This window comes from Daphnia carinata, chromosome 1 (assembly GCF_022539665.2).
Source record: "Daphnia carinata strain CSIRO-1 chromosome 1, CSIRO_AGI_Dcar_HiC_V3, whole genome shotgun sequence".
Lineage (NCBI taxonomy): Eukaryota > Metazoa > Arthropoda > Branchiopoda > Diplostraca > Daphniidae > Daphnia > Daphnia carinata.
Genome location: NC_081331.1, coordinates 9752056 through 9761232, shown reverse-complemented (window position 1 = coordinate 9761232; position 9177 = coordinate 9752056). Strand labels below are relative to the sequence as shown.

The window sequence follows — 9177 nt, the reverse complement described above, 5'->3', positions numbered from 1 at the left end:
CAGCCCTGATGAACTCTTGTTTCCACATCGTGGGCTTTCCGTTAAAAGATCTCGAGGCGCCACTGGCTACGAACCGCCTGGTAGTTTCAAGACTAAACGAACCCCAACCATCGCTTTCACCGTCTGGTTCACATACCCAGTTTAGTTGATTGCATGATGTTATACGCCGACATAGAACTGGGAGGGTTGCATATCCATCATTTAAGAACCCCGGGCCATATTTTGTATTTCGTGTACAAAAGAATTCGCTTGTCGGAAAATGACGTTAGAAAGCGAGATTAGCGAAATAAGTGCACGACAAGTTTCTTTTCCTTTTTTTTTTCAAAGAGGAAACTCTTTCTAAGGGTAGTTGGAAGTAAAATAACGAAAGAATTTCCTTTGGGAAAAATCAGCAACATTTGAAAGCAAATTCAAATACTTTTATACTGCAACCATTGAGTTATATGCAGGCTGTCCACGTTCTTGTATTTCAGCGCTAAATTTTGATTGTATTTGACGCTACCGTCAAACAGCCGATCGGTGATAAAAGAGCGGGTCTTGCTAAAAGGAAGTCGCGAAACCAAAATACCAAAATTGAATCGTAAAATGCTTTATTTGGCAACGAAAAGAGATCCTGTTGCCCGTTGAGTTCCGACAGCCGACTGAAAGAGGTAATTTTCGAAGAAAGAAGAGATTTGGGTCACGTATGCATCGGTTACTGTCCAGTTAGGTATAAGGTTCTCTGATTCTATTCGTTCGTTTTGTTGCTTATGTCTACACCCCTTTCTTTCCTTTCTCCCATCTTCCTTAACCTTTCACTTTTATGTTAAACAACGCCACAGCACACAATACGGAAGATAGTGTGATTCGCCCAGCTCTCATCCGCCCTCAAGGCCTGTCTGTCTAACAGGCGCATCGGGATGTTACCGGTGAATTTCGTTTTCTTCTTTCACCTTCACTAGACCGCGCGCGTGTTTAAAAGGCCCACGTCCGGCCGTCAATGGTCAGTATTCAGCCGTCTGTGCTTTGAGAAACATCTTTGGAAAGGTAGGAGCTTCATTTCCAAATATCATATCTGAACTTCTTAAAAGTATTCATTTTAAATCTACGATTTCAATTTGGGCTGGCTTCTCGCTAGCCGTAGATGTATATCACGAAAATTAATCATTAAATGCGCATTGCTCTTATTGCGCATATTTTTTTCGTTGTAACTCATTAGTATGACAAAAAAAAAAACATTGATTATTGAATCAAACAATATTGAAATCGAAATCAATATGGCCTTGCAGTTAAAGAGTCATGTCATGATTTCATTTCCATTACTTTCTCGTTCGGCTGTCTGAGGTTCGTAGACCTCAAAGTTCGGGAGAAAGCGAAAGTAGGTTAATGCTTGACTTGCCATCGGCAGATGCACGCAGCTTCTGCCCACGCCCCCTGAGTTCGTTAGAAACAATTAGTGCACTAGATTCATTTAAATGATAGTTATAAGGAAATGAATGAGATGAAATGTGCTAATATTTTGTTTTGCTTCTAGACGTTGGAATTCATCAGTCAAGGCAAAGCGGCCGATAAAACAGTTCGCCATGAAGGCAGTAGTAAGTAGATAGTTTTTCAGAAGTCAGCTTGGATGGAAGTTAAACAAATTCAATTTAAATTATTAGGCAATTCTTCCGGTTTTGGTTGCGATGGCGGTCGCTGCTCCGCAGTATGGACCTGCTCCACAGGCAGTAGAGCCAGCCCCTCAAGTCTCGGCTGAACAGTGGGCATCACTTAACCCTTATGGAAACAATGTCAACGCTTACCCTGCTGAGGAAAGACCCCAAATTGAAGAAATCCAGCGACAATGGGCTAAATTCATCGAGTAAGTTTCAAAATGATCAGTTTATCCCATAGCAATTTGCAAAATAACTAATGTGTTCTTTGGTTAAAGGTACCTGCCTTGGCTGAAGGGACCTGCTGGTCCACCAGGCCCACCTGGTCTCCCTGGTGCAGGCGGAAGTTCTGGTGGTGGTTATGGTGGCAGCTATAGCCAACCTCAACAAACCACAGTAGTAGGACCTCCTGGCCCACCGGGCCCACCAGGACCTGCTGGACCTAAAGGCGAAACTGGAAATGCTGGCAATCCCGGAACTCCCGGCAACCCCGGACCACAAGGACCAGCTGGCCTCAATGGCGCGCCTGGTGGACCTGGACCGGCTGGCGAACGTGGATCAAACGGAGCCCCTGGTGCCCCAGGAGGACCTGGTTTCCCCGGAGCTAAGGGCGCTGCTGGTCTCAACGGAGCACCTGGCCTTAACGGAGCTCCTGGAGCCCCTGGCAAAGACGGTTTCAACGGATCACCTGGATTCCCAGGACCTAAAGGCGAACCTGGCGCTCCTGGTATCACGTTGCCCTCCAACCAACCCGGACCTGCTGGTGCCCCTGGTGCCCCTGGTAAAGATGGAGCTCCTGGCTTCCCAGGTGGCCCTGGACCCGCTGGACCCCAAGGACCTCAAGGACCAGTTGGACCTGCCGGTAGACCTGGCGGCAATGGATTCCCTGGAGGCCCTGGCCCTAAAGGAGAAGCTGGAACCCCTGGCTTCTCTGGAGCCCCTGGCAAGGATGGTCTACCCGGCGCACCAAGCAGACAACCCGGCCCACCTGGCCCACAAGGACCTCAAGGACCACCTGGCTTTAACGGCGCTCCTGGCAAAGATGGTTTCCCTGGCGGTCCCGGTGCTCCAGGCAAAGACGGACTCCCCGGTGGACCTGGCTTCCCAGGTATTCGAACTCGTACGTCCTCGCATAATGTTTGACTTACCTAATTCTTTTATCTTTAAATTTAGGCGCACCCGGACAACCAGGCAAACCTGGAAAGGACGGTCTTAACGGAGGCCCAGGAGCCCCAGGTTTCCCTGGTGGCCCAGGACCTGTAGGACCTCAAGGTAAACCCGGTGCTCCTGGCGCCCCTGGCGGCCCTGGTGGCCCAGGACCAGCTGGACCTCAAGGAGGACCGGGACCACAAGGTAAACCAGGTGCACCGGGCTTCCCCGGCGGCCCTGGCCCAGCTGGACCTCAAGGAGGACCTGGACCCCAAGGAGGACCAGGACCTCAAGGACCAGCTGGCACATCCGGTGCCCCAGGACCTGCTGGCCCAGCTGGCCCGGCCGGTGCTGCTGGTGCCGTGACCACCGTTCAAGCCCCAGCCTACCCAGTTGCAGTTGAGCAACCCGCTTACCAAGCCCCTGCCCATCAGCCCGCTTACCAAGCACCGGCCCAACAGCAATCTTGGTCCGCCCCAGTTCAGTCGTCGTGGTCGGCTCCCGCTCAGTCCTCATTCCAGCCATTGCAATCCGCCTACGGACGATAAACTGTCTCACTGAACTAACGGCTGAACGTCAGCGTTTGTACATTCAAACGAACACCTCTTAAGAAGAAACTATATTGCTAATAATTCTACATTCCTCACGTCATAAAATGATCACTTCCATTTTCAAAGTTAATTGATGTACACTGAAAAATGTGAAGTGCTTTTTAATATACAAACATGTACAACATAATGGTGCTACTGCAACTTTTACTTTCCGAAACAAAACAAAAATTTTATATAGAGAAAGTAACTGCGATACTCGAAGAAAGTCTAAACATGCTAGCAAACCAGAAATCACACGAACAAGTAGCATACACTAAAAATGGTTATAACGGGTGTTAGTTGGCTCTGATGTGAGTTTCATCACATGAGAAAGCAAAACAGAAATGTTCTTGCTTGATGCTCGCTGTCATATAGGATTTTGAATGCCCGCTTTTGAAAGGCCAAAACACCCGTATCTTAACGAAGAATTCCCTTATTATGCATCTACATTGTGAAAGCCCTTTTGCTTCACAGAGATAGAAAACGGAAATAGTTTCGTGTAAGGGTTGCTCAACCATATTATTAACGTGGCCCGTGTTGGTTTTTCGCAATATGGTTTAATTGGTTACTTTGGAATTCATACCAGTCATATTACGGTAGCACCTAACTTGATGTAAAGAGCAAAAGAACTTTGAGACACGATGAATTTGCATGCAAGAGCTCGTGTTGAAATGCGCGGAACGCCATTTGACCCACTTTTTGGAAAAACCAAATAGCTCAAAAACTATAAGTCACAAGTAAAAACTAAGTCGATTTTCGTGATCCTCGTTTAATTTTGAATGGAAATCGTGCATAATTAATTGTATTTCGATCTTATGTGAAATCCAAACGAGACCAAATTTAAGCCCGACTTTTGTGCAAAAACTTGAATGACTTGGAATTCGATTAAACTTAATTTTCCATAACCAAAATTAAACGCTGATTCCGAATAAGATATTAGTTTTACCAGTAATCAACCAGTCTTAAATAAAATGGGATTAAAATTGTCCCTTCGTATCCACTCTGAGTTTGAAGGACCCATAAACTATGAATCACAGGTGGACTGTGCCCTTATCAATGGAGATTGATTGTCACCATGAAATTTCAATTCAATGCCAACTGAAATTCCCCGCCATCCCATAGTTTTTCATTAATTACTGGCAGCTTCACCGCGTTAAAGACAACTACGCGCTTTAATACTAAACTATAGTTATTTCTAAGATGACTCCGTTACAAACACGCCCTATTTCAGAAGATTAATCAGCACAAAAAATCCGAAAGAAAACAAAGGATGTTGAAACGGAGTGGCTTGACGAGTAGCTCTTCCAACAGGTGAAAGAAGGTTGGGCAGCTTTTTAATTTTTTTTTTTATCTAAGAATAACAATGCACTTTCTCCCACAACACACACAGCACAATGCTATTTCACGTCATCTCATTAAAAGAAATCGGACCACCAGCAATCACAGCAATCATTACGCCTTTAATTTTTTCGCTAATTTACTTTCTACTCGCGTTGAAACAGGCCTTTCTTTACTTACGGACAAGGGACAACGGTCAGGCAACACGTTACTGTCAATGAATAATATTTAAATTGCAAAAGATCTTTCGGAATTCCCCTCAAGTATATGTATCTTTAAGCCTCAATCTGGACAGATGAGAATTGCCAAGAAGAAAGAAAGCAATCTTCATGTCGTTGGCAAGCAGGTTTGGGTAATCAAGATCAACTGTGCATATAAAACAGATAACGCGCTTGTTTGTTTCCACTATCGGCCTTTCACTCTGATTCCTATAAAGTATTGTATTCGTTTGATACATTTATGATGTTAACCTTTCACTTTCTGTGAGTGACTGCAGAACAGATTTTGCTTTAGCCCGTCAACCTGTTTATGGCCTTGCATTTACAAGTTTAGCGGGTGTGTTTTCGTGACTGGTTCAATTTTCTATCGCTTTCAATTGGAGCACTCGATGGTTTAAAAGGCACGCCATCACCCTTTTTCTAATCAGCATTCGTCCAGCAGCGAAAAAAGAAACAGCAGTTCTAAAGGTAGGACAGTTTTTCTTTCGCCATCTTTAACAACCCAATTTGTTATTGAAACTTAATTAAAGAAGAATCCAAACAAGTGATTTAGTTTTTTCCATTTCCGTTCATTGCTGCCATTTAACTATACACATTTTAAACAATATCCGTTTTGCTTTCAGAAGTCGACCTTTACAACAAACTTTTTACTTTGGAAGTATCTCCATTCAGACAATCATGAAGGCAGTTGTAAGTTGATCGAAACGAACGTCGAGGAACACGTGACATCATTTGTTGAATTATGTTTTCGTGTTGTTTTTAGGCTATCGTTCTAACATGCCTCTTCGCGGCCGCATTAGCTGCTCCCCAATATCAACGTGCACAGATTTCATCCGTTGACAACTACGAGCTTCAGGAGATTCAAAAGCAATGGGAACGCTTCCTTGAGTAAGTTGCAATCAAAAAGAATTCAAAAACGACATGTCATAAAATTTGCATCTTATAATTAAGGTACCTTCCGTGGTTGAGAGGACCTGCTGGACCCCAAGGACCTCAAGGTCCAGCTGGAGCTCCTGGAGCAGCTAGCTATGGTGATGCTAAATACGTCGCTGGACCTCCAGGCCAACCAGGCCCACAGGGTTATGCTGGACCTAAAGGCGAAAAGGGAGACACTGGTGCCCCAGGAGCCAATGGCGCTCCTGGAGCTGAAGGAAAACCTGGTGCTGATGGTGCTCCAGGTGCTCAAGGAGAGCCCGGTGCACGAGGTGCTGATGGAGCCCCAGGAGCCACTGGAGCCCCTGGCTACCCCGGAGCTAAGGGAGAAGCTGGATTCAACGGAGCCCCAGGCCTTAACGGAGCCCCTGGAGCCCCTGGCAAAGACGGATACAACGGAGCACCTGGACCTGCTGGACCTAAAGGAGAAGCTGGTGCACCTGGTGTCACTGTTCAATCCAAGATCCCTGGACCCGTTGGCGCACCTGGATACCCCGGCAAAGATGGAGCTCCTGGTGCACCCGGTGCAACTGGACCCGTTGGACCTGCTGGACCCCGTGGACCTCAAGGACCTGCTGGCAAAGATGGTGCTCCTGGTTACCCTGGCGGACCTGGTCCTAAGGGCGAACCCGGCACTCCTGGCTACAACGGAGCCCCAGGCAAAGACGGACTGAACGGTGCCCCTGGTAGCAACGGCCCTGTCGGACCCCGAGGACCCGCTGGTCCTCCAGGTTACAACGGCGCTTCTGGAAAAGACGGTGTTAACGGCTTGCCCGGTGGCCCAGGAAAAGACGGACTTAATGGCGCTCCAGGTGCCCCAGGTATGTGGTTGTTTAAAACTGTAATTAATAACGATGAAGTACATTGTGTTAATGCATTGTAGGCCCACAAGGAGAACAAGGTAAACCAGGTAAGGATGGCTACCCCGGCGGCCCTGGTCCCGCAGGAGCCCCTGGAGGTCCTGGACCTCAAGGCTCTCAAGGCAAACAAGGACCTACTGGATACCCTGGCGGCCCTGGCCCAGTAGGCCCAGTTGGCCCTGTTGGCCCTGCTGGACCAGAAGGTAAAACCGGCCCTGCTGGCTACCCTGGAGCAACTGGCCCCGTTGGTCCCGTTGGCCCAGTCGGCCCCGTCGGACCAGTTGGCAAAGCTGGCGATAATGGAGCTCCTGGACCTGTTGGACCCGTTGGTCGCCCTGGACCCCCCGGACCTGTTCCATACAACAACGCCCCAGTCTACAAACAAGGCTACTATTAAGTGGTTAATGTTAGCTCATCCAAGCTGATAACGTGCCACCAATTTTCCCAACCAGCTTTAATGCCCTAGAACTGTTCGGCATGTTCATATTAACGAAAGACTCATCAACACATTCACAGATATATTTTTATTTTTGTTTCTTGCAAAGTGCTTGTGTAAATTGAACAAAGATCATTTTGCGAGCCTTTGAAAATATAAAGAACCCTATATCATTCGCGAAAATCATGTGCAACATGTCATCAAATCATTGCAATTGTTTTACGAAAAAAAAAACACAACAGAAATGAAAAATCTATTGGTAGACAAGATATGCTAAACTGTCGTGTCCTCTTCTTTGCGTCCTCTTTTGCCCGTTTGGCTTTCTTTTTTTCTACAGCAAAGCCGGTTTCATACGGCATGATAAGGAACAGTAAAAACAAGGAATGCAGTGAAAGGTATTTACACCCACGTCTGTAGGACAGCTGGCCCATGTCTAGTCCAAGAAATCAGTAAAATAGTCTGTGAAAATTGTTTACATGACATTGTTTTGCTTGTTAGAACGAGACGAATTTATTATGAGACATCAAAATGAAGAGAGAAACGCTCGTCGACTCACATAGTTTATCGACGTATCATACACATCGTTGATACCAAGCAATCTCAGTTAAAAGGCGGGGAATTTTGTCAAACATGTCTGGTTTCACTTCATTGCATTATCTTGTTTTGTTTACCTTGTTCCAGTTTCACCTCATCTCCGAATTTGGGAAATAAAAACATTTTCCCATTCTACAGGTAACCTTACAGTGTACCCTTAAAGGAAAAGATTACTTCATCAGGTGTACCACCTCTTTTGTATAGTATCCGATGCAGAAACGATATTGAAATTTGATGACCGCAATTGGTTTAGATGTTGAGTTGTTTGCTGAAGCGTTTTCACTGCGGTTTTTTTTTTCTCTCCAGGATTCGTAAGAAGTGCAGAGAGATGATTGGAGAGTTTGCTAATCTCCCAAGGTAAAAAAAAAAAATCCATTTCGCAGACATTCTACAAGTAGCGCAAAACTGATGACATTTAGAAAATACCTGTCAGCCCGGTTTGTGAGAAACGAGCGTTCCTCATTCCGCCCAAATGATAGAATTATGGCCTTTATATTACCCAATTCTAATCTTAACGTTTTATGCTTTTTACCAATGGCTAGCAGAGCGCTCGCACCTGTCTGTAAATTTACAGTCAATCACGAATCCTGGGGGCAAACTTTCTGGCTTCGTTGCAAAATGTTGAGTTTCGGAATGGCTGAATTTACGAGAATCGTTCCGCCCCCAATTTTCTCTAGTAGGCCGCGAAACAGTTGAGTTCGGAACCGCCTTGAGTGGAAACGCGACACGGAAAGAAAACTTAATCAGCATTTCCCCCTTTCAAATGTAGCGCGGTTCTAATTCTTAAACAAGTTGTAACTTTAAACCGAATGTTTTATTACAACTTCATTCCATTCGACTAATGAGAAATAACAAACATTAAAAAAAAAAAAAAATACGAAAAAATGTTGGGAAAGTAGCGAAGAACATAGTTTTTAGAGAGCAACATTCGGTGAATTTTGACAGTCCATTTATAATTGAATTAAAAAGATTTTGAAAAAAAAAAAAATTCCAAAGCAAAAAGAGAGAGTCAAGCTGTCCGACATGCGGGAAACGAATTCTCCGGGGCTGTTGGTCCTTTCGTCACTTGTACATCTACCTTCTTTTTTTTTTCTTTTCCCATTAACTTAGATTTCACTTTTATATATAGCTCTCAAGACCTCAGGTATTACCCTAGATCACATCACCCTTCCCGGGATTACATTTTTGCTGCTTCGGTAAGCTGTGGCTTTCGTCATATCGTATAGCATGTTCATATGCTGATTCACGCGGTCATTGGCCATAGCAAAGGAAATGAGAGAACAACCTGATTGGGTAAAATGTTCCAGTTCTTCGTTAACGTCATAAACCATTTTTGCAATTGCCCAGCTCATAAACCTCTTTTAGAATTGCACTATTCAAAAAAATAACTATTAACATTTTAAAAAATAAAAAAGGTCCTTTTTATGC

The 9177-nt window shown here is 45.2% G+C and overlaps 2 protein-coding genes across 3 annotated transcripts; both read left to right on the top strand.

Annotated features, from left to right (window-relative positions):
- The first annotated feature begins 932 nt into the window (after positions 1 to 932).
- On the top strand, positions 933 to 3518 carry LOC130695423 (collagen alpha-1(III) chain-like). Its single transcript, XM_057518566.1, has 5 exons — positions 933 to 1026; positions 1514 to 1574; positions 1641 to 1840; positions 1910 to 2739; positions 2805 to 3518. Exons 2-5 carry the CDS (start codon positions 1563 to 1565, stop codon positions 3326 to 3328), a joined length of 1566 nt encoding a protein of 521 aa, XP_057374549.1. The 5' UTR covers positions 933 to 1026; positions 1514 to 1562; the 3' UTR covers positions 3329 to 3518.
- Positions 3519 to 5309: 1791 nt separating this feature from the next.
- LOC130695452 (collagen alpha-1(I) chain-like) lies at positions 5310 to 7338 on the top strand. Of its 2 annotated transcripts, XM_057518590.2 has the most exons (5): positions 5310 to 5394; positions 5550 to 5616; positions 5690 to 5814; positions 5878 to 6680; positions 6743 to 7338. In XM_057518590.2, the coding sequence occupies exons 2-5, from the start codon at positions 5605 to 5607 to the stop codon at positions 7114 to 7116; spliced, it is 1314 nt and encodes a 437-aa protein (XP_057374573.1). In that variant the 5' UTR covers positions 5310 to 5394; positions 5550 to 5604; the 3' UTR covers positions 7117 to 7338. The 2 variants fall into 2 exon arrangements, with proteins under 2 accessions (XP_057374573.1, XP_059353552.1); XM_059497569.1 differs by lacking the exon at positions 5310 to 5394 and having other exon boundaries at positions 5590 to 5613.
- Positions 7339 to 9177: the final 1839 nt, after the last annotated feature.